The sequence below is a fragment of the Camarhynchus parvulus genome, chromosome 2, assembly GCF_901933205.1.
Source record: "Camarhynchus parvulus chromosome 2, STF_HiC, whole genome shotgun sequence".
Classification (NCBI taxonomy): Eukaryota; Metazoa; Chordata; class Aves; order Passeriformes; family Thraupidae; genus Camarhynchus; species Camarhynchus parvulus.
Genome location: NC_044572.1, coordinates 35,620,918 through 35,645,801, shown reverse-complemented (window position 1 = coordinate 35,645,801; position 24,884 = coordinate 35,620,918). Strand labels below are relative to the sequence as shown.

At 40.2% G+C, this 24,884-nt stretch overlaps 2 protein-coding genes across 4 annotated transcripts; one reads left to right on the top strand and one right to left on the bottom strand.

Annotated features, from left to right (window-relative positions):
- Positions 1 to 798: 798 nt before the first annotated feature.
- OXNAD1 (oxidoreductase NAD binding domain containing 1) lies at positions 799 to 19,939 on the bottom strand. 3 transcript variants are annotated; one of them, XM_030967643.1, is made up of 10 exons: positions 19,913 to 19,928; positions 18,917 to 19,414; positions 16,728 to 17,016; positions 14,603 to 14,767; positions 14,279 to 14,342; positions 10,988 to 11,094; positions 7,387 to 7,528; positions 4,401 to 4,643; positions 2,001 to 2,109; positions 799 to 1,394 (listed from the first exon to the last, which is right to left on the bottom strand). In XM_030967643.1, exons 3-10 carry the CDS (start codon positions 16,805 to 16,807, stop codon positions 1,240 to 1,242), a joined length of 1,065 nt encoding a protein of 354 aa, XP_030823503.1. In that variant the 5' UTR covers positions 16,808 to 17,016; positions 18,917 to 19,414; positions 19,913 to 19,928; the 3' UTR covers positions 799 to 1,239. The 3 variants fall into 3 exon arrangements, with proteins under 3 accessions (XP_030823503.1, XP_030823519.1, XP_030823513.1); XM_030967659.1 differs by lacking the exons at positions 16,728 to 17,016; positions 18,917 to 19,414 and having other exon boundaries at positions 19,913 to 19,939; XM_030967653.1 differs by lacking the exons at positions 18,917 to 19,414; positions 19,913 to 19,928 and having other exon boundaries at positions 16,924 to 18,058.
- A 5-nt stretch (positions 19,940 to 19,944) lies between these two features.
- Positions 19,945 to 22,243, top strand: DPH3 (diphthamide biosynthesis 3). Its single transcript, XM_030967672.1, has 3 exons — positions 19,945 to 20,119; positions 20,219 to 20,293; positions 20,704 to 22,243. The coding sequence occupies exons 1-3, from the start codon at positions 20,012 to 20,014 to the stop codon at positions 20,767 to 20,769; spliced, it is 249 nt and encodes an 82-aa protein (XP_030823532.1). The 5' UTR covers positions 19,945 to 20,011; the 3' UTR covers positions 20,770 to 22,243.
- Positions 22,244 to 24,884: the final 2,641 nt, after the last annotated feature.

Here is a 24,884-nt window from a genome sequence, read left to right as displayed (position 1 = left end):
GTGCTCACACCAAGGCAAGTGCAGCAGGCTGGGAACTGGCTGGTGGTTCAGTGTCTCTGCAACCCCTATTTAAGGCAGAGCAGGGAGACACTGATGGCAAGGAACGTGCTGCATTACCTAGCTGACTATGTCTGACACATGTAACTCAAGGACAGGAGCCACTAACAAAGGGAAGGCCTTATCCATTTAACATTTTTACTAATTCAATATGAATTTAGTATTTTTGATATTGTTCCTGATTGAGGTCTTCAAGTGTACAGGAGGAATCTCTGCCACTTAAGGACTTGAACTGTCTATGCAGATAATTAACAAACTCTTTTTAGATTTTGTTGGTCTCCTAATTTCTGTGATGAGTTTTTCTAAAAGTTGGACAAATAAGGGTCATTCAGGAAGGGCTCAGCTATTGGCCATTACACCTGGAGGTACACTCGTGCCTTGCAAGACCAGCTTTTCCAAAGACCTTTCTCCAGGCAGTATGGCCTGGAATCCCCTAAAGCTCTGTACTTCATGCAGCAGGACTGTGGAGATTTCCCATCTCAGCTATTGCTGGCCCGTGCTGGTTTTAAGGACACAGTCCATGCAAGCACAATCTTGGCTGAACAACCTCAGCACAGGATACAGGTTCAGGGGAGGAATTCCTCTGAATGCTGCACTCAACACTTTCATCTCAGGGCTAAACAGGATTATGAGAAAATATCTTTCTCAACACAACCAACTTATTTAGGTAAACCCCATAAAAGGTGGGTTTTTTCCTTCTGAGAAGAAATGGCAAGAGAAGGAAGTCACAACACAGCAGCTCTTCTATAAAAATAGTAAATACATTATATAGAACTGTGGGGGAAGTGTGTTGACTCATTTGGAGCAGATTCAGAGGTTGTGGCCTGAATTATCCTTACAAACATATCTGGCATTGCTGCACAACTAATTCTCTACAAGTGCTGAATCAGACACTGAAAAAGTCTTTTAAAAGCTGACTAACAGGGCAAGTATATAAAGTGAAAAGATGCTGCTACGCATAAGAAAAGGCAAACCATCAAAAAAAAACCAGAACAGTTAATGTCTTTAATATAAAATCACTTTTCTTTCCCCCAAAGCAGCAGCACTGTATTACAGGTGTATTACAGTTAATCATTGATGACATCTTCATTAAAATCTTCAAAATAATTCATAGTCCATTTCTGTACATTTTATCAAAATGCACTGGAAAAAATACTATAATTTTCTCTTCAGCAGGTGTCACTACCACCATTTCTCAAAGAAAACACGGTTTCTAGGAACACCAATGTTAGTGAGTAGTTTGGATATAGATTCTATCATTGGAGGGGGACCACAGATGTACCATGAAGTATCATTAGAGATGTGTTTCTCTAGATCCTTTTCAGATATTCTTCCCTCTGACAAAGAAAAAAAGTAGGAAATGAGAACAGACGTATTATTTGTGAAGTCACTTCAAAAACAGTGTCTGGTTAGAAGTATTTCAAGCACTCATTTCTTAAAAATGCCTGGCCTGTTCCAGGATAATAGGTATTGAGATTTGTTTTTCTGGGGATTTAGATCAGTGCTTGTACTTGGAATGCAGAGGGTATTACTCACTGAAGAGAAACATGGCTTACAGACAAGTAAAATCCCAAATTCACATGAAAAAAATAGGTATCTCTAACACAAATACAGCAGACATGGAAACATGCTGAAGTATCTCATAAGCAGTCAGCTCATGCTTCATCAATCCCACCTTAAGGAAAGTAAACAGCATTTGCTTAATAGTTTCTGGAATAATGTCTGCAGTGGGAAATACCCATGTAAAGTTTAGGATTAACAGAGGAAAAAACTGCAAAGAGAAAACTTTTCTGCAAAGCAGAGTAAGTACAGAGAAACTGTTTAACTCACATCTCATTTTGAAACTTTAAATGTAAAAATGCTGGGTTATTATACACAGCTTCATCCTGTAGGATGTAATCAAACTGGGGCTTCAGACAGGATCTCTGTGCAATGCCATTTACCTGTAATGTGTGGCTGCAGTTCTTTACAGATCTGTGAGCGCTGCTGGGTGACGTGGAAACAACATGTGATCTTTCCAGGAAACGCCTTCATCAAACCAAGAATATTTTTCTGTAATGTTAAACACACTTGCTTACACCACAGGCCATTAAATCAAAGCAGATGTATGTACACAGTCCCAGAATGCCAGTGATTATTACTGAGAACCAAGACTTTGCATTTCAGCAGTGAGAACCTGATGGGTGTGATTCCACAGGCCTGACCAGCTAGAGATCCCGACACACACATACACAGAATTCCCACACTTGGAATGCAAATACCCTGCCAGCTATGTTAGTGCTTTTCTCCTTTTCTGACATCAATTACAATCTGTAAGATTTGGACCTAAGATCCACTTAGGTAATTTCCCAATTTATTCCCCTTATGAATTCTCACTATTTCCTCCTTCTACTTCCACAGGGGTTTTCCATTTAAAAATACCCCTTCAGTATGTCTTTACCATTAGTTAAGAACTTTTTGAGTCTTGTCTGGTTTATCTGATAAGGTCACTAGACCCTTTAGTGTCTTATGTTCTTAAGGTAAAACCAACTACCACGTAATGCTAATGTTATTTTTACCAGAGTAGAAAGTATAAACTCATTTTCAGTTCCCTAAGTCACAGCTGTGGTAAGTTACCACCAAACCCCCCAGTGGCTTTAGTTCAAATCAGCAAAAAAAAGAATATGTTAGATGCTGTAGTTAGTTCTGAAACTAAGATTTAGCTACTGTCTAGATTATGCATTATACAGGATTTTCACTGCTAGAATAGACACTGGAAATTCTTTAAAATATTCTGAAGTAAAAATAATTTCTAGGTAAATTCACTAATTTTAGTGTTTGCTTGTTAAGTAGTTACTACACTGAGTCTGCCCTGTGTTGCTTAACATAAAAAAAAACCCCACAAAGATTCTACTTGGTAAAAAATCTGTTCCTGAATCCCTAAAAAGACATGGGATGAAGAGCAGCACATATTGCCACTGCTGTACAGTGTTCCACCAGCACCTCCACTATTGACTTGCTGTCTTTGTACCCCAATGCTGTTGCTTCTACCATTTGCACTAAGGATATTTCCAGTGCCTCAGCCTGTGACATGAGAGCACAGTGAGGATCAGACCCCACCATGGCATCTCCCTTTGCCCTTGTCAGCCCATACACAGCTGCTCCTTCAGGGACCACGTCCTCCAGACCATCAGTGATAACCCAGCAGGTCCTCCTGAAGGTTGTACACATCCTGTACTGACGTTTGTCACAAGAACATAAAGGCTGCTAGGGATTCTGTTTCCTCAATCCTCTGCACAAAAGTGAAGAATTTTGACAGCCATGTTCTGGATCTGAGGGACGCGTGAAGAATGAAGGAGGGATGTATTTTAAGCACCGTGCATGATATTGTTTTCTCTTTTGTCCCAGAAGCTTTAGTGCAAAAGTTCTGCTGTTCTAAAACTGCTTAAGTGAATGCCAGGAATGTCAGTACTGGTGCTGGAAAAATCTGTGCATGCTTAGAACAGACTGGAAGATCAGTAGGTGGCAAAAGGAAGAGCAGATTATTCTGCTTCTAGCAACAAACAAATGACTTTTCAAAGAAAGTATATCCATATCTAGAAACATGATAGAAGTACAGAAATAAAACTAGTGATGGATCCCATACACAGTTTCTGGAATCTTGACAGCTCTTCATCTTACAGTCAAAAGCTTTCAATACTTAAAAAACCCATAAATCATTTTGGATGCTTCTTTACAGAAGCTGTGCTAATTTGACCCTAAGATATTGTCAATAAACCGTAATGGCTGAGTGTGACAACTGATTGTTAACTGCTGAGTAAATGTTGATGAAGTACTGCAGTAAAACAAGCAGTTTTAAAAGCAGCTATAAATCCTTCATTCATACACTAGTACTTATTAGTGACTAATACATTATCAATAAAAATCTGTTATTTTAGAAAGTATTCCTTTGGATAGAATTATTCTTTTCTAGTCTTTACATTCAGTACAATCTCTACTTAGACTGTGTGGTTACAGAATTACAGCACTATGCAGACTATTAGTGTGTATATACATATAGATATAATCTTTAGTATACTATGATGCTCTTACAAGATCATAGTAAAATGCAGGGATATAGTAAAATTCAGGGGTAATTGACTTATCAAAATCAGTGGGAGCAGATGTGTCCAGTAACAGCCTTAATTTGTACACTGGCATAAGTAGTTAACAAAACACACACGAGATTTGAGGCAGGGAGTTACTTTTGTCTCTGTTTGTACAGTGTCTTACACAGAAGGACTCTCTGGAATTTGGTAACATTGATATACACACTAGCAGCTGAATAGCTGAGACCTGTTTCTTTTAAAAAACTTTTGATTTACCTTAAATAAGAGTTCGCTCGTATTTTTTGCACTGTAGTACAGCTTCGCTGTTCCCAATTTGGGTCTATTTCCTTTACCCTCTTGGTATCCATGAAGATCTGCTATATGCAGCAGTATAGAAAACAATGGGTTAATTCCAACACCCCCTGCTATCAGCACTAGGTTTACTGGGGAGTCACCAGGCTGAGGATCAAAGAAGAAATCACCTCCCACTCGCAGGGCCACTTCTGAGTCAAGAGTACACTAGGATGGAAAAGAAGATATTTAATTTCAGAACTAAATGCAAAAGTTGAAATCTTACCCTTTTTGCATCCCAGTCACAAGGTTTGCTGGGCTGTGATTTTTATTTTAATTGACCAGTGAAGGAAAACCAGAAGGACTTTAAAATATTCATGCACTTTCCAACTATCTGAAGTAACCCAGTGTCTCTAGGGATCTAGTTCTACTTTCAAAAGTTTCAGTCTTATGGTCAGGCAGAATGGTGACTCTTCCTATCCCCATAAGAGTTGAAAGAGGAACAATTCACACAGTTTTCCAACAACAATGTGTGGTTGTGAAAACCCAAGCTCAACATGTGAAATCACACTTCAACCCAAAAGCAGCTTCATGGCAAAAAAGGCTTTCCTATGAGGTCACTGAAGGTCAGAATAAGTTGCATACACAGAAAGTTTTTCCATCCCCTTTCCTTAAAATTAAAAACCATTCAGAACTGAAGCAAATGACCAACAAGAATATTTCTTGTAGAATCACTTCTGCAGTTGCAACTTCAGAGACTCAGAAGAAGAAAAATCAGAGGAAAATCTCTCTTACTCTTCACTTGAATGTGAGAAATTACTTCCTAAAGAAATGTGTCCAAGCATGTTTTATTGATACATGGAAAACCAAAGCTACAACAAAAAAAATCCACTTGGGTCAGTATCTCCTTGGTAAACCAGCAGTGCATCCTGTCTGAAGGGTGAAGCTGCAGTACAGAGAGGTCAGGTGAGTTCTTCCACATCACTGCATGCTGACAGAACAAACGAGAGCACTTAGGCCATGTACAGGTTTTAAAAGATAAAATGAAGAGGATAGGGAAACCAAGGAAGGTGGGAATGGAAGAGAGAAAAAGAAGCTATAGGAATTGCTGAAAAATTAGCTTAGAGAATGAAAACACTTCCTCCAAAGAATTCTTTTCACAGCAGGAAACAGTGAACTGAAACAAAGGGAGTTCCATTAACGAAGGCTGCCTAGACAGCTAAGGTCTCAATGTGTAACAATTCCACCAGGAGCAAGAAGGAGGTCCTTGGATACAGGGACTGCATAGAACACAGGGGTTCCTAAGATAGTAAGCATGATCATTAAAAACACCCAACAACTTTTCTTCCTTTTCTTAATTATTGCACACCTGTTGTCTCTCCAGTATACTGTAGGGCAATGAGCATTCATTAACTGAAACTGATTTCTCTCTCCCTTGTGATGTACACTGCCAGCCTTTCCCACCATGTTTTACTCTGGTCTAGAGAAGCACAAATCCACATTCCAGATCCATGTGGCCTAAGGAGGACACAGACTATGATACCCTTTGAGGAAATAAGCAATTTTAGGGAGAAACAATCTCACATCTGCCCCCTTAACCAGCCATAGTTCCTCAAGATTGGACATGGGATTTGGGGAGAATCTCTCTTAACCAGCAGCCTTCCAGATATTTCCATGCTTTGGCCATGACAATGATAACAGTAAGTCAGTATACAAGAAAAAATAGTAAAATTCTGGAGTAATACCATGAGAAAGTGTTGTCCTTTAACCTAGTTTATAGACACAGCTCAGGCAGAAGAGTGAAGCAATCAGTACATTACACGGATACTTTTAAATGAAAAGGCTACATCTTCCTCAAGTTATGTAAAATACAGGGTGCTAAAATTTACTATTTTACATACAGTAACATTAAGAATTAAATACCTCTAAAAACACAAATACAGTGAGTAAATCAGTGCTAACTATTCCCAAAAACATTTTTAACCTGAGATACCATCTTCCTTTAGGACAACTTTTAAACAATTAAGCACCAGTTTTGTCACCATATATACAACATTTCTGAATTCTAGGTTGCTATTTTTTCTGCTTGTTTCCTGAAGAAAAGCATGCACTTTTGTTTAGCTAGAAGAGTCAATGGAGGTTTTCTCCACAGCATCAGGTTTGATGTAGGTTACCCCTTAACTAAAGATTAATCCTATAAATCCCACCAGAAAATTCAGCAACAAAAACTGATTTACAAAATCAAAAATTCTTAAATAGTTTCCAGAGACTGTGAAAAGAACAAAAGTTGATAGGACAGATCACTGATAAAACATGTGACTCATCTGACAAACTAAATGTGGTAAATGATGAACAAAACACCATAAGGCCAAGTCTCAGACTTTACTTTTCATACAGTAAAAACCCCAAGCCTTGTGTTATGTCTTTATTACAAAAATATTGTGCATTTAAAAGAATACTACAGATTTTCTGAAATGTTTTATCATTTCAGAAGAACTGATCTAAGTATCTTCCTTGGCTCCCCTTTAATAATCTGTATCTGTGATTTGTCAATGATCCCCAGTTTATATTTACAGAAATAGTCAGGAATTATGGAAGGTTATCAGAGGTAACTTTGTAATGTGTAACACTGCCTGTTATCAGGGATGTAAGTTAGAACAGAGGTTTTTCAATACTTCATTAATTCTAGAGGAGTGAGAACCCTTATATACACTAACTACAATATCACTTTAAGTCCACTGTAAGTACAAATGGTGTCAAAAGATCACAACAACTATATTTCCATATAAACATCCAATTTCAGTCCCTTACTGAACAAAAGGTTTTAAGATTTATGTTGTATCAAAAATGCTTAAAGAAGTCAGCGTGGAATTTTGCAGGTAATAGCACAAAGTGGTCTAAAAACACACACCACCCCCTTTACCTCAAAAAAAAAGAGAGCAAGCCCAATCTCCCAGCTAATTCCATTTACCTCAGTGTGAATCCAGTGAGCAGGAGGATGAACACTGTGCTTTACTGCCAGCTCTAGTATTCCTTCTCGTTCTAACAGGCCAGGGCTTGAACATATTGAGAATCCCCCAACTACAGATACTCCAGGAATAAAGAAATCAACCCTGAAAATAGATCAGACATGAAAGCTTAAAAAGCCATAACCCCAAACATGGACAACAATAGCCAAAATAATGTGGCTGCCTTTGTTTCAATTATCTTTCCTTTACAACATCTTCATTTCTGTAACGTAACTTTTCCAAAAATGGAGTTAACCTTGAACAACACCATTTCCTTAGACTGATTTTCTTCTAGAACCTTGTCATCATGTTTGCTAAACTAGAAGGTTTTCAAACCATTCTGCTTTTAGCATTGGATGTCACATCTCACAACAGACTAGAATTCTAGGCGTTTTAAATAAATTATTTGCATATTAGAACAAAAACATAATTATGGTCTGATAGAGTAGCTTAATTCCCACTCTTTTTGGCCCCTTTGATGGGCTCTTCAATTTTCAAACATAAGAAGACTGGCATTTTAATTTTAGGGAAATTACTTTATATGAAACACTTTCTTTTCCTGGGTAGATGAAATATCTGAAATAAAACCAACAGTATGTAAAAAATTTCCCATATAAGAAGTCCACAGCTGGCAGCAGAACTGCAGCTCCCTCTGGTGGCATATATCGCTTTTTTTTAGGTTATAGGAAATTGAACTGGAATAAATTCTTACTTTTTTTCCTTTCAGCTTAAAAGCAAACCATGCATGAGTTTGTACAGATGAGAAGGTAACATGTGGCTAAGATTCTGCAATACTAGCCATTAGAGACCATGGAAGGCAAGCCATTACTATATACAAACTGTAATTCAGTCTCATAGAAGTAAGGCTTTGATAAGCCTTGATGAGGCTTCCAAATAATTTTCAGAAAAAAATTACAAGTTGGTTTCAGAAAAAAATTACAAGTTGGTTTGTGATCTATCATTTGCACTCCTCTGTGTTCTGCAAATCTTTAAATGTTTCTGCTTTCTACAGCACATAATAAAAGCACTGTATTTCACAATAAACCAAATGCCTATAACTAGTTGTGCTAGTCCCCTCAGGAAACAACCACGCTGATAAACAGTGCCAGGTATTAGAGAACCATTATTCAATTCAAGCCTGGGTTAGGCTGGCTCAGTATTAGTTAAGTGAGGATGCAACAAGAAATACAGACTGACTGCTGCTGCACAGGAATTTTCTTCAAACAGCAAGGCTGTATTCTTCACAGACACCACAAATGCTTGAGGACAGAGAGAAGCACTTTGAGTAGTTCATCACTTTTTGAAGAAAAAAAAAATCTTGTCTGCTTAGTCCACGAAATATTCACCCTTAGAAGAAAAAATATCTTTCTCTCAAAAAATGCATACAGTGTGATATAATTTTTAACTTGATGCTTATAATATCTTGCTGGTGCATAAAGAAACCTGACTGCAAAAGAATGGTCTACAACAACAACAACAAAAAAAGACAAGCTTATTTCAGTGTCCTCAGCTTGTGCAGCCCCACTACCCCGTGGGGCCCAGCTTTACTGACAGTCAGGCTCTGGCAGCTGAGAAAGGTCAACTTTTAAATTGCAGCATTGATCCTGCCAAAGAACATCTCACGATGCTGCTGAAGCTCTTTACCTCCCCCTGGTGGAAAATAATCTTCCTACTTAGATCAACTTAAGTTAATGAAAAATATGAGAATTTATGCTGTAAAGTCACAATCTACATTCAAGTCAAAGGGAAACCTTATCCATGCCAGGTGAGGAAACACACAAACATTATTGCAAAACCTACATCAAACATGGTTTTTACCTTTCCCAAATACTAATGCAGATATATTTTTTTTCCCTAAGTACATAACTATGAGAGATTTCAAGGCACATTTTACTATCTTATAGTGCACTAGCTCTGATGGCTTGTCTCAGCCATGTCAGGGAGGGTAAGAGGGCTCCTGAAGAAATGCTACCTGTGACAGCCTTAGAGAAAAGAGCAGCAGAAAGGAAAAAAGTGAAGAAAACCTACAACAAAGAGAGGCACAAATAGATGTAAACTAGAGATCTCAGGGTGGTTTTTTTACTTCCCTTCTTTTAAAACCCACCTAAACCATATCTTTAAGAAATGAGTAATAATTACCCATTGCTGGAGTGAGAGATCAGAAACACTAAAATCATAAAGCTACTTCTTCAAAGTATTTGCAACATGCATATACCTCAACGCATGTTTTAGTAAATCAAAAGGTGTAACAGCAACAAGTCTCTTCATTATTATTTGAAGTCAGATAAAGACCAGTATCTGCCAAAGTGCTTGCAAAACAAATTCACTTTTGCTTCTGAAAAGCTTAATAATTAGAACACTTTCAGAAAATGTAAACATTTTAGTGACAGTCTTTGACTGTAACATCTTACTATAGCAAATCCTAACAAGTTAGCCTTTTCTGCTCAGGAAAATGTAAGTTGCTCAAAAAAAAATGCAACCTCAGTTTATAGACACAAGTACAGAGAAGTTGGTGTGTACCTTACAATAGCATTAGAACACTTTCAAGGAAGAAGAAAATGAAGAAGAGTAATTATAATTAAAGCTCTCAGTTTCCAGCATGATAATTTCAAAAACATTTTTGGAGGGTAAATGTACATTGCAAGTACTGGCAAGCAAGAATTTAATATGAGTCACTGCACATGTGCAAAAACTGTAGCAAATTACTTCACAAACAAATTATTGCTAATCAGCATCTTGTGTTCTGGTTCTAAATTTAAAAGCCAGCATATTAACACTCCATGAGTAACATATGCTGCTAGTACCCCAGCAGCTATACTTTGATTTCAGCAAAACCACTTTCAGATGGCCAAAGCCAATAAAAAGTTTAAGAACGTTTAAATGTCCATTGCCAAAAGCAACTACTCCTGGTTTTAAATTAATTTCTAAGAGGAAAAAAAAGTTACTGAGTGAGAGTATTTTTAACAAGGAAGGAAGACAAACATGAAAATCCTCTACTTCCCTGGGAAAAAAAAAACAACTGTAAAATTGTTTAAACAAACAGCTAATTGTTTCAAAGGCTTGATCATTCAAGATTTTTATTTTCAAATTTGTCTATTTGTATTAATATATTAATCTGATTTAACAGGCTTAATTTTCAGAGTGGAATCTTCAAGGGGAAGAAATAAACCAAAATTAAGTAATTTAAAAATCAGCAGTCTCAGCTCCACTGTAAAAATAACTTGTAAATAAAGACAGCCTACAGAATAAAGTGCAGTGAACTTCAAAGAACTCCTGAAGAAACAATGTAATATAATAAACCACAGGAAAACACCAAAACACTATAACTGAACATTTAAAGAATATCCGCTTCTGCCCTTTTAACAGTAATATTAGCATTTTTTATAATGACTGTTTAAAAATTAAGCCAAATATCAGCTCTTTGACAGAGCATCCAATAAGAAAACATAGTATTATATAAATTAACAACTTTTTCCAAGGCCCAAGGACCAGAAACCTTTCATCACTTTGTTATACTCGACTTCTCCTAGTAATTTCCCCCTCAAATACACCAGAAAATCTTACCATTGTCCTGCTTTGAAAGTAAAATCCTTATTTGCAATTGCCAAACAAAGCCTTTTGACTGTCTCTGATTCATCGGTGATCCCACACACTTTTGCTTGTGTAATTACCTAGCAGAAGGGAAAGAAGCCATTGTGATATGTAGATATAATTTGCAGCAAAAGCACTCAAGAAGCCATGCATGAGACATCCATCACTTCCCATGTTACCCAGGGCATCTCATTACCTACAGCACCAATATTTTTCATTGAGGTGATGAAACAAAAATAGATTCTGTCCCTGGAAGTGTTCAAGGCTAGGCTGGATGGGGCCCTAAGCAACCTGGTTTAGTGAAAGGTGTCTCTGCCCATGGCAGGAGGTTGGAACTGCATGATCTTTAAGGTCCCTTCGAGCCCAAACCATTCTATGATTCACTTAAATAGTCATTGAATGGAGAGCAGACTTTTTCTAAGACTGTAAACAAACTTACTTTAGTTCAGCTGAAGAGAACATAGCTCTAAGGAGAGGGGATTGCTAGTTATCACTTATCAGATTCTTCAGACATCTATACAAGATGCACACTCCTGCATCCTCCAGCAACAAAGTAAAAAGATCTCTGATATAAAGACAAAGGACTTGTAAAAAATCAGTTGCAGATGAAGTCCCAGAGACAATTCTGGATCTAGTAATGCATAATTAAATGCATTACTGAAAGATTATGCATTAATGTTAATGCATCAATGAAAGAAAACCAACAAGCCTTGTATTACTGCATTTACCCCCTACACCCCCATCTGACTACAGGGAAACCAAGACACAAGGTCTCATGGCTGGTTAACAGAGCAGATTTTGTTTGGCAGCCACATGGGAGGGGATGTCAGAGTAATAGGTAATACTGCTTTTAAGGAGTTTTAAAAAAAGATGAAAAATGAAAAGCAGACTTTGCAAAAAGACCCATTGGGGATGAGTACCCCACTTAAATTCTTTGATGCCCATCAGTGTAACATGGATTTTCATCCCCTCCCTACCCTTCCTTTTCAGGGTTTTTTGGATATAATGATACTTTTTTCTTCTATAAAGAAAGCAATGCCCTAAGTATTTTCTACACAAAGGAATACACAGATTTTACTGTTAAAAATGCTGATGTCACTTACCACACAAGGAAATACTCAAAATACCACAACTTTCCCATTTATCATTTGTCTAAGATCAAACAGATCAAAAAAATTTTAACTTTAAGCAACTAGGCTGTAATTTAAAACATATGTCAGGAAATTAATTTATTCTTAAAGCAACATCTGAACATGTTGCCTGTCCCATTAAACAGCAGGACATTTGCTAATTTAAAATGAAGTAGCGTGGATTCCTGTTCCACTTTAGCAGACAGTATTAAATGAGGAATGCAGTCAGTCAAAGTTAACAAGAGAAATGTCAGATACATGACTTTAGTGGTTGTTCTGATGGAGAAGTGCAGGAAAGGGACATTAAATTTGGACTTCTTCATTCCCTTCTTTACTCTTTAGTGCCCTCCTTAATTCGTTATTTGGCTGAGAGAGCTGCAAGAGTACTTGAAATTTAATTCTTACTTGGTATAAAGTTATTTCAGAAATTAAATTTGAGTCAGGGTGATCAAAGACATTCAGCCAGTACTTTGGACCATCACAAGGGTATCCAACTGGTCAGAGCAAGGCTGCAGTGAGAGGAGGGCACACGACTCTGGATTTTGCAACTGTATTTCAAGAAAGCATTGGTCACTTTTCCTTGCCCTGGTCCTTCACATTATCACTCTTCAACAGGCAATGTTCTGTAGCATTCACAGTAATGAAACACAGATTTATGATTCTTTCATCTTTTACAGGACTGAAATGGCCAAATAAGGCAATATTGGCTGAGGGAAGCCAACTGCTGATTATACGGAATTTAAAACCAAGCAGAGGATTTTAAATAAACTGATTTTAAAGTGGTCAGAAATAAAGCAACAAAGAATAAATCAAGCATTAAAAAAAGAAACAGCATAATCCTCTGATATGCAGAGAATGTGCAGTAGCAAGAACTGAGCCCTGCTCTTTCACCTATCTCATACAGCTTCCTTCTCTTTCTTGTGCCTTACAGTTCCCTGCACCAACCCTGAGCTTCCAACACCTCATAAGGATCCATTTTCCATGTATTTTTCAGGTACTGACATTGAGCAGAGAAAGGAAGCAAGCCAAACAATTAATATAAAAAACTCCATGGCTGCACCACTCAGAAATGCCATCATTTTTGCATGTCAGAAGCAAAAGAGAACATGCACTGGTCTGTGCCTGTCTCTACATCCATTTTTTTGGGTAAACAGGATCCACCAGAGCAGCTGGATGTCCACAAGCAACAGTGATCTGTACTCAGGGAAGAGCTGGCATCAGTGGGAATAGCTGAGGCACAGCTCTGTGGCTCCCAAAGCTGGTGACAGCTCTGGTGAAACGCAGAACCAGGCTGCATTTCTCTCATCCATCTACAGCCCAGGTCAGACAGGGCTGAATCTTGTCTCTTGGGGGTTTCCTACATATCCCCTGCACTCAGCTTCCTCTGGGAAAAATGTGATTTATTCTCCACTACAGTTAGGGAAAAACAGCAGAGAAGGACTTCATGTACACACCCTGACAGATGTGTGGTGTGTTTCCATCTGTGTGCGTCTACTTCAGCTTATTACAGAAAGGAAATATCTGTATGAGGTACAAGAGTATGTTCCCCTCTGAACATTATGAAAAAGAATTCTTGCTGCTCAAAACTGAGATCCAGAATAAGCACTTCTGGATTTGACAGAGAACAATGCTATATCTTCCTTGTATTTATTAATTAAACTAGATAAAACTGAAGATCTCTTATCATCTCTCCCTTCAAAATGTCTACAGTTTTTGTCTTACCCCTATGTTATAAAAGGACATTTTCCACATTTTAAAATCTCAAACCTGAACCAGAATTGTAAAAATCCATAAAAATCTGAGAAGTCAGTTTAGAGATGGGAGGTATCCATGTGCTTTCATTACTTATTACAATCCATAGTTGGCCAGAAATCTATTAAGTTTCTTGTCCAACATAAAGTAAACAGCATCATATCACTGAAAAACTTAAAAACTCATTACATTTCACCCACTGAGCACTAAATATGTTAATTCTGTACCAGTAACAAATATAAAATGAGGAGAAAAAGAAGCAAACCAGACTCCAGCAGAAGGCAAAATGGAGCCCAGGAAATGAATACTATTATCCAATATAATTATCTTCGCAGCAAAAAAAAATTAAAATGACTTGCATCCTAAAGAACAGAACACTAACCTCCTGTCGAAAATTATTTGCTGTCCTCTCTAGATGATCCATTTTCCTTTTTGATTTTATTGTGCTGCAAGAAAAAGCAAACAAAGATAATTGTCATTTTGACAGCTGTGCTACTGTCCCTTACTGATATGAATTTCTATTAACATAACAATTTACCAGTGTAATCCAGACTACAGATGACACAAATCTAAATAAGAATTAAATACAAATATATTAACTGGGAGTTAGATTAAGCATTTATAGGTCTGTAGTAATTTGTCAGTTTGATTTTGACAGTGTTACCATGGCATTCTCTTATAAAAACCAAGGAAGTGGATAACCTACCCGTTCCCTGTGCAGTAACAAAAAGCAGAGTGTCTCAACACCCCCAATGGAGAATGAGAGGGAAAAATTCTGCTCTGAGCACCTCTCAGTAATTGAGGAGCAATGCAACCCACATAAATAGTAGCATGAGCCATGATGATCAGGCAGTCTTCAGAATCACTGTTCCTGAAAAAAAAATTGTAAATATTTGTTAAATGAAGCATTCAGTGTTTGATAAGGCTTGTTTCCAGCTTTTATTTCCCTTAAATCAGAAAAGCAAAAAACTAGCAACAAAGTATAATGAGAGGGAATTTTGAAAGCATGAAAGTTTCATAAACAAGTGAAAATGTGCATCCATCAGGTGAAGGGATGTTATGCCCACTCCTAAAGGTGAGGGTACGGTGAGGTTCTTGTTAATGGATTCTTTGGGAGATAAGAGTGAAATGACACGGAATGACCAGTGTTTCTTTATATATATATATAAAAATAAATATATGTATAATGCATATTCGTTTTAAAACAATTTGGTTGCAATGAAAATGAGGTACAGAGTCCTTTTAGTTATTATCTATAGAAATGAAACAATGTAAAAGTATAAAAGAATCACTTAAGAAAATATATAAGGAAAAAAAAGGAAGAGAAAGGAAGGATAAGAGAAGATAGTGGAGAGGAAAGATATCACCAACCATGGATCCAGTGACAAGAACTGACTGTTGCGATTTCACTTAGTCAAAGTGATGGCTGGACATTTGATCCATCAGGGGTGAAGAAGACCACAAAACATAGATTTCAGTGGGTTCAGTCTGTTCAGGTTAAAGTGGGAACACCCGGGCACCTCCCCTGGGGGGAGTTTTACACGGTCTGTTCTAACACTGGGGATCATGTGCAGTGGTCTGGTGGAAGGCCCCAGAAATTACTCTGGGGGCACTCTGGAGTCTTTGATGGGTGATGACACCCTCTAAACCATGCCAGCTGCCTCTCATGCCAGTGTAACTGAGCCAGTTCTGCCCCCAGGAAGGGACGAACACCCTCAGGCCCAGCTGGGAACACAAGTGTCCTGATACCTTCCCTGGGAGGGGAGATTTACAGCTGGCCCAGCTGTGTGAGGGAGGACTCTGGCAGGATAATCAGCATTATCCCGCCTCAGCAGCACCTGCCTCTCACTGGCCATTTCCCTCATCTGGCTCAAACCCAGCTTGTTGCTAAACCAAGGTCAGTTTGTTGTGGTCATCCTCAGGTGGTGGTGCTCACCTTCCCTGCACTTGGGCTGCTCTTATGCAGATCAGAGGATTCCCAACACCCACCCAAACCTCTTCTCCTTCGGTCCAGGGGTGCAAACCTGGCCTCAGCAAAGCCCCTGCAGCTTTTCCAAATGGGCAAATGCTTAAGCCATTAACCATCAATGTTTCAGTCTCTCACAAGGCAAAGACCTTGTGAGATAATATGGAAAAGGCTGAAGTACTCAACATTCCCTTTGCCTTAGTCTTTACAGGCAAAGCCTGCACCCAGACCTCTGTTTGTACCAGTGGTAGTTGGGAAGGAGAGGGATAACCAGGAGCAGGGCCAGCACCTGCTGAGAGACGCTGGATGCACTCAAATGCACAGAGCCAGATGGGTTACACTCAAGGTTGCTAAGAGACACAGCTGACATGCTTGTCAGGCAAGTGTCTATTTACCTATGAAAAACACTTATCACACAGTCTCCAACTGACTGGAAAAAGAATTATACGTGCTCATTTTTTAAGCGAGGCAAAAGCACTGCTTACATCCAGCCAGCACTATCCCAGTAACTGGAAAAATGCTCAGAGCTTGTCCCCTAAGCTGGGTGAAGGCTAAGAAAGCAATCAGGAAGATGTGACTCAGATTTACCAGGGGCAGGTTATGTCTGATAAACCTGAACAGCTACAGTGATGAAAGGTCTGGTCACACAGCCAAGGGGACAGGATACAGCACACCTTGAGTGTCCTGTGGCTCCTGGCACCAGCCCCTGAAGCACACACATGTTAGTAAGCCAAGACCAGATGGTCTGAAAACTTGTCTGGGCAGACAGAATTGAAGACTTGATGGCTTGAAATTTGCTTCACTTGTTGGCTAGAACAGTAAGAGTACCCTGGGGCTGATACAGGTCAATACATTTATCACTAACTTGGATGATGAGACAGAAGGTGTCCTGTTCATGGCATGGTCACTGGAACTGGATGATATCTGAGGTCCTCTCTGGGCCATTCTATGATCAGCAAACTTGTGGATGATACCAGGTTAGAATAGCAGAGCTCCCCTTCAAAAGGGAACTGAGAAACTGAAGGGCTGGAAAGCAGAAATTTCATGACAGAGGTCTATACCTGGGACTGGCTTAATCCAGTGTGAACAAGTGTCCTGCTCCAAGCACAAATTCTGACTGGATGATGCTCAGAAGTGCCTTCCAGCCAGCATATCTGTGATTTTAAATGTTCAAACAATATTCATGCATGAAAGATCAAACACCAACTTTTCCTTTCTAGTGGTAAAGAAAAGGTTCTGGGTGGAAAATTTTATAAATTTTAATTAAGCCTGTTTGTTCACAGGTTTATTTAAAAGGACATTAATCTCTCACACTTCCATGCACCCTACATAATACAACTCTATAAATTTAGAGAAAAGAAAGTGGAGGACACTCATATGCACTGCAGTAGAAACACAATGTGAAACTTCAAAAACAACACATTCAAACAGCTATGACAGAGAAAGCTAAATTGACATGTACAACATTCAAGGTTAGTCAGAACTACCCTTCAAGTGTAGAAACATGTTCACAGAGAGCCAAGAGATATTTCTCATTCCTTCTATATATGCCTTTATTTTTCCTAAAATGGATTAGCATAACTCTATATATCATCACCTATCAAATTATATTTATTCCCATGATGCAGTCCACTGCTTCTTTAAATCGTTAATATTTTACTTTCATTTAAATATCTTTCTGTGCATTCTTTTAAGGCGTGTAATTTATTTTCAAAATATTTTTCATTTCTAATCCCTTGAAATGGCACTGATCCAGCTTGTTGATAACTAATCAGGCCAATACTCTCTAGGATTTCACTAACAGCTGCATTGGTTGGTCACTTTGTAATCTATCCTGTTTGTAGTCTTGTATGAATGAAGGCAGAGCTTCCATAAATTAGGCTGCTCAGAAATGGAACACATTTACAGTCACTACTCAAAATGCCCATTTTCAAGCATAATAAATACTTCCTGCAGCTTTTAACTGTCCATAATTTTTAATAGTTTTTCAGCATTTAATTCCACAGCAGCTTGCAACTTTTAAAAATGGAAGTACTGAAAAGTCTTCTACCCCCAGTGAGCAAAATTACTTCAAATTTTTTTTCCACAACATCACAGAGTACTTAAAGTGTACTTAAGTGTTTAAGCAAAACATCAACATACTTTGTTTAAGCAAAAACACTTTCTACATCAAATGTGTAGACACTATTGATAACAAAATTGTTAACAATCTCAAAATATTTTAGGACAACAAAATAGACATCTACTGAAGTCCCATTCCTCTACCTTGGCATATTATCTGTTAACCCAGAGTGCTCAAAAATCAGTTTCTCAAATCATGAGATCACTTTATGGTCTGGAATCTTTCATATAGCACATCATGGTTATAGACATCTACATCTCCAACCAACCTGAAGTTCAATATCAATACATAATATTGGAAACAAAAGAAATGTCAGCCTAATTTTATAGTCACAGCTGAAAACCCTATTGATACAACTGCTTGAAGGCTGAGTCTATCCTAAATTAGAAATAACTCTTGAACCATAGTTCAAGAAACTTGCTCCATTTTTACTATCATCACTTTCCAATCATGAAAAACACAATAAAAATAATTTGCAATTTTTACTCTGCAACAAATAAATTCCTAAATGTCTTTTAATGAGTCCTGGTTCTCTCCTACCACATACAAGTGTGACTCATGCCTTTACAAATTGTGAACAGTTTTTCCCCCATCTGTCACCTCTGTGATTTTTTTCACTCATCCAGCTCTTTGGCAATTCCCTGCCCTGAATGAAAGCACTGTGCTTCAGCTTCCCAGGCTCCTGTCAGGTGGGATGTTCTCCCTTTATTCTCACCTTACCCAAGCCAGTACAGGAACAGCCACTCCAAATACCCTCTTTTTTCACAGCGGTTGGAAGGGACCACAGTGGGTCATATAGTCCAACCTCCCTGCTCAAGCAGGGCCATTTGAGAGCACAGGGCACAAGACTGCATCCAGATGGTTCTGGAATATCTCCAGTGAGAGAGCCTCCAGTACCTCTGGGCAATCTGTTCCAGTGCCTGGTCACTCACACAATAAAGAAGTTCTTCCTCACATTCAGGTGGAGCTTCCTGTACATCAGTTTCTGTCCATTGCCTCTTGTCCTAGTGGTTGGCACCCCCAAGAGGAGCCTGACTCCATCCTCTTGACACTTCCCCCTTCACGTATTTTTATAAACCTCCTTTGCTCCACGGAATGAAACGAGCACTACTTTTCTTGACTTCTTCCTCTCCTCACTTAAAACCAACGAGGCATTCATTCTCCATCCCCTCTGATCCACTGGCCTGGCTTAAAATCTGTTGAGATATATGTCTGCATCTCTTCTGTCTCACAATCCCACGTCACTATCTGAAGGGAGAACTACTTTTAGTTCATCCACATCACACTTAAGTGCAAATTACGAGGTAGGTTAATGCAAGAGAGTGCAGAGGCGGGCAGCAAGGGTACTGAAGCACAGGCACTGAAGCATAGGAAGCCTTTTTTCAAAAGCTATCTCTCGGTAAAACACTCCTTTAGACAAACAGACCTTCCTGCAAAAGCAATCAAAGAAAACAAGGTTTCCCCCCTCTTCCCGGGACTGAGGGGAACACGGTGAGCGCTGGGAGGAGGCGGGGGAGGTGGGGAAGAGGCGGCGGCAGCCGGTGCCCAGCTGGGGCGGGGCGGCCAAGGGGCACGGGAAGCAAACGGCTAAGGGGCAGGCCAGGGACAGGGACAAGGACAGGGGGTAGGGCAGGGACAAGGACAAGGTCGCAGCAGTGCCCGGCCGTTCCCCCACAGCCCCTGGGATCGCCGGGCAAGACGCCAGGGCTGGAAGCGGCAGCGCCATCGGCCGCAGAGGGCGGCCCGGCCACCGTTTCCGAGCGGCATGCGGGGCTCCCGCCGTGAGGGAAGGGCGAGCCAGGAGGACTCGAACGCGCTGCCCCTCAGCCCGCCGCCCCTCACCCTCCTGTCCCCCCCACTCCCTCCTCCTCCCCAGCCGATCCCGCCCTGGGATCCGGGATCCCCGGCCCGCTCGCCACCACCCCTACCCGCCGCCGCATCCCGTCACGGGGAGCGCCGCCCTCGTGCCCCGTCAGGCGCCGCCTCTTCCCGTCCGCCCCGGCCCGGCTCCGCCGCTCCCCGGCGGCATGGCCGTGTTCCACGACGAGGTGGAGATCGAGGACTTCGAGTACGACGAGGAGACCGGGACCTACAGCTACCCGTGCCCCTGCGGGGACCGATTCCTCATCACGCGGGTGAGGGGCGGCCGGGCAGGGCTGGGGGGCAGAACGGGGTGGTGCGGCCCAGGGCCGGGCAGGCGGCGGGGCCTGACCGCTCTCCCGGCGCTTTTGCAGGAGGACCTGGAGAACGGGGAGGACGTGGCCACCTGCCCCAGCTGCTCCCTGATCCTGCGCGTCATTTACGACCAGGTGGGTGCGGAGGGAGGGTGGTCGGGCGCGGTTCCAGCCGGGTCCCTCCGAGGCCCGATTCGCCGCCCCGTGGGGAAGCGCCGGGGAGCGTTTAAAAATGCCTGGTTTGGAGCTACATCTGCTGCCTGATCTCTCGTTTCTCTGTTCTTCTCGTGCCGTGTTTGGGCTTAAAAAGGCGCCTCTGCCTGGGTGGGCGTGGGATAGGATACAGAGTCAGCCACAGAAGAGCTCCTGTAGCTGATTCCAGCAGCCCTGGCAGCTTTTCTCACCTCGTAGGTGCGTTGCGGCTTTGGTGTTTTGGGAGACAAATTCGTGCTGTAATCACTCTGTTTTCCAGCCTCTGGTGTTTGTAAGGTAGAAAAGACCCAAAAACAATGTAAATCGCCTAAATGCCTGCTTGCTGTCTTTAGGAGCAGTTCATGCGGGATGAAGTCGTGGCAGAACCTTTGCCAAACAAGGAATTGGTCAAGTGCTGATGAATGCATCGTGGACTGTGCTGCTTTGGGATGAGAAAGTATGGGCATGGTGACTGCAGAAAGACTTATGGTTCTCCTTCTGGAAGTGTGTGTTGCTGTGGGATACAAGTGCAATAATTGTCTGTCTTCTTAACAAGAATGAAAGTTTGCTGGGACATTAAACACATGAATGCGTTTTGTTCCAGAGGGTTATACTTTAAATATATATATAAGTTGCTCTGTGTATTCCAGAAGACTTGGGGATTATGATTCTGATTTACAAGTTAATACACAGAAGAAGAGTGTGGAGTCAGGAAATTATAACATTTAGTCTAGCAGTGACTTCTTAGCCTGTGGAGAAGAACAGGCTTTATGTGGGTGTATGCAGGCGTGAAATGGCACAGAGAGCTGAAATGTTGGCAGGCAAGGTTTGGGTGTCCATAGGACACAATGCCATACAGAATTAACTCAGTGCAGCTTCTCCCAGCGTGTGGGCTCGGGTACTTCTAGCCCATACTGAATATGGAGCGAAAACAAGAGACCCAGAGCCAACATTTACCCAGTGTTGTTAAATTCTTTGCTCCTGTAAACACGGGGAAGGTGCAATTGTCTGTCTATCTGCAGCGGGGGCAACACTTGAATTGGGGCAGATTTCTTTCTTAAATTGCTTCTAAAGTTGCTTTGAAAGAACTTTGGTAGTTGTTACCAAATAACTCTCACATAACAGTGATACGCTTTTGAGGGTGTTGTGTGAGATGGAGTCAACTTTTTTTTACCCCTGCACAGCTGCTGATGTGCAGGGCTGGAACTCAAAGTGGTTTGTATTTTACCCCTATATTCTCAACAACTTTGTGATTTGACTATTGCAGTAGATACAAAACGGGCTGCAGTTCTTTGTGCCATTTGTAGTAAATTTCTCAGCCCTTCTTTATTAGGTGCTGTCACATCCTGGATAGGAGATGGATACATTTCACTTAATTAATAAAGGCATTTTTTAGGGTAGAAAAGAGTCATGAGAACATACTCCACATTGATTCTAAGACTGCCTCTTGAATTATAAGCGACTGCACTTGAATATTTACTTAAAATGTCCTCATTCCGGTGTTTTAATAGGATTTGATATCTATGAAGTTAAATTTGGGGAAAAGTACCTGTGAAGAGTGTATGTGGCTGTTTTGCTCCAGGCACTGAAGATAGGCAAGTTTTATTGGATTCTTGCATTTGATTATTTTTGTTCTTACTGCATTCTGTGAATGTCGAAGATGAACATTCTAGTTACTTTAAGAAAAGGAGAGGAAAAAGCCCTACATCTGGTTGGAAGTTCTGAATGCAGTAAGCACAACAAAGAGTGTTTCCATGCCTAAACCAGGAGGTGGCACTCGTGTTCCTTTGACATATGTGCTTAAAAAAAATAAATGTTGTGGCACTTTGGTTAGCTATGCCTTATCAAATATTTATTTTGACTATTTAAATAAAGATGTTTAAGATTCCATCAGTGGTTATAATGGGCCATTACTTATTCTGTTTCTGCACCAGCCATAATGATTTCCAGAGGTCTTGAGTTGCTGCTGCTGGGGTGATGATAGTGGAGGTTTTTCACATTGGTTAATAAAAATCGTTTCAATCTATCAGTAGATGCTGTAAAGCAAACTTACAGGAACCCTACCTAAGCCCCTGCTCAGATTTCTTTGGCATAAATACCTTAATGATTTTTCCACAAGTATTCTACATAAAAGGAATTGTAGCAATTTTCAAATGCAAGACCAGGGAATGTATGCTCTGATCTAAGTAAGTTGCCATCTTTTCTTAAGTGTATCATCTCTAAAAGTACATAGATTTTGAAGAAATCATTGACCAGATTTTGTTATATAATGGAGGTCAGGCCCTTTCTGACTTAGGAAACTTGTGTAGAGGATTATTTGTACTCTATATGGTTAAATTCCAGCATGGTTGTAAAAAGAGTTTGTCAATTGAATTTTACTTGGCAGGTGCCAAGTAAACATGGCATGTAACAAGTTTTTAATTGGTTCTTACTGGTGTTTCCCACTCATCTGAAATACAGGTTATGGCTTTTTTAAGAGTAATTTTAGCAGAATTAATTTGTTTATTACATTAGCTGGGGACTGTCAGGGCTTGAGGTTTCTTGCCTGGTGTGAATAGGGTCCAAGTTGTAGAATGCAATTTACATGCACAGTGAAATTACTTAATCACATAGTGTATGTATCAAAGCTTTAACAAAGTATGTTTGCATACCTATGTGGTTTTTATTGTGTACTTATGCGAATCATGTTTACGTTTCTGGAGGCTTTTTTACAGCATAACAACAGAAAGATGTTGTGGCCGACTGTTAGAAAAGGATGTGCCACATTTGCCCACCTAAATTACTTCCAACTCTTGTCTCATTGCAGGATCTCAAGACAGTAGTTGACATCCCCTCCAAAAAGGAGGCAAACCAAGGATGGCTGTCATGTTTCTCTCTTTTTGTTGCCCCTTGAGAATCTGAGAGACACATTTAAAAACTGTTGAGCTATTCTGTTGTTTTCCCTTCTGCTCTGCAGAGAGTTCTGCAGCAAGAATTCATCCTTCATGAAAGTTCAGCATTGCTAAAGCCAAAGGATTGCCCACTTTTGTCTTTTGTTTACTTTGATTCCAGTGATTGCAGTCATCTTTTAAAAATATTCTTTCATACTGTGTCATTCCAGAACACCAGTCAGGGCAGTCTGAGTAAGCCATCAGAAATGTCGCTTGTCGGGAATTCAGTCACAAGGTTTCCTCACAGCGCCACGGGCTCTGGCCCCTCACACATTACTTGTGTATTACATGCTCTTACAAACCAGTAGCTCACTTTTTTTTCTCAAAAGGCAATTGTGTAGGACACAAAGAAGTCTTGTTTGCTGCTTGTATCTGACAAGCAGATTGATTGATTATGTGTTTGATTAGGTCTGTGGGTCTGCACTGAGGAGGCCAGTGTGGTGAAAACAGCATCACATGAACGTTAATGGAATAATTCATACTTGGCAGAGACTAGAGAGGGTGAAACAATTTATGGGCAGTTTCAGATATTCAAGCTGTGAAATTTCTCATACTGTTGAACACCTCTGAACTCCTGTGTAACACTGAGAACAAGCAATACACTCTGTTGCCACAATTTTATGGGAAGAAATGGAAGATAATTTGCTCTTCATTAAACTAAAGAGGCTTAGCCTCCCTGATCTGTCAGATTCTTGTTTGCATTTCAAAGAAACTTGCTGAGAAGGTCATGTACTTTTGGCTCATTGTGCCTGTATATCGGTGGTGTACATGATTAGTTTTGAATAGTTGCTCTAGAAGTCTGTGACACAGAGCCTCCAAGAGCTGAGGTCATTAGGCCACTAATTTTGCTGTTCCACTTGTTTCATTGTCCATATATCTGGGAAGTCCTAGTGTCCCAGAGGACCCTTTCTAAGTACCTTGACATACCTTCTCTCCATCACGGTTTTACTTACGATTCTCAGCACCCGCCAAAAAAAACCCCAGATGTTCCTTGCAGAGTGACAGAATTAAAGATCATTACATAGATTACCAAGTCTTTCTACCAAGAAGCAGATACTGATTAATTTCAAATAAACTGGCACAAATTTCATGTAAGTTAGTGAACTGACAACTATGTATTGTCACGAAGACCAGCAGTTTTTGCATGTTCCATCTCCATCTCTTCTATTCCAATTTAACACTCAGATCATGCTAACTGTAGGGATGGGTATTTGTTACACTGAAAACTTCTTGAAATGTTTTTGAAATAGGATTTATCAAGGTATTTGGTGCAGTAATTTAAACTTGCCATGAATTTTCTCCTAGCAGTTCCATGTGGATTGCTTTGATTCTACTTCATGGTAACTTAAAATGCTAATTTCTTAGTGTCTCTCCATGGCATAGAGGAGACAGGGAGGATCCTGTGAAGATGCTGGCCTCATCAGCCCTGAAACTGGTCAAACCTGTTGAGTGACAGAGGCAGCAACTGACAGAAGCTGTGCCAAGAGGGAAAGCATCTGTCACAGTGTCACCTGTGGTCAGGGAGGAAGTGGGTCAAAAGGGACCAACCAAAAGGGTTGACCAACCTTCCCACCTTAAGTGACAAATCATCACTCCTTCCCACC

Bases quoted from the DNA above. Each gene is read 5' to 3' on its own strand.
- OXNAD1 (XM_030967643.1), bottom strand. From the start codon at position 16,807: ATGGCCCAGAGAGGACCTCAGATATCATCCAGTTCCAGTGACCATGCC. The intron at 14,343-14,602 runs GTAGGTTATCCA...TTTTTCTTGCAG, and splicing joins TGTTACTGCACAGGGAACGG to CACAATAAAATCAAAAAGGA. The intron at 1,395-2,000 runs GTAAATGGCATT...TTTCTTTGTCAG, and splicing joins ACTGCAGCCACACATTACAG to AGGGAAGAATATCTGAAAAG.
- DPH3 (XM_030967672.1), top strand. From the start codon at position 20,012: ATGGCCGTGTTCCACGACGAGGTGGAGATCGAGGACTTCGAGTACGAC. The intron at 20,120-20,218 runs GTGAGGGGCGGC...GCGCTTTTGCAG, and splicing joins ACCGATTCCTCATCACGCGG to GAGGACCTGGAGAACGGGGA. The intron at 20,294-20,703 runs GTGGGTGCGGAG...TGCTGTCTTTAG, and splicing joins TGCGCGTCATTTACGACCAG to GAGCAGTTCATGCGGGATGA.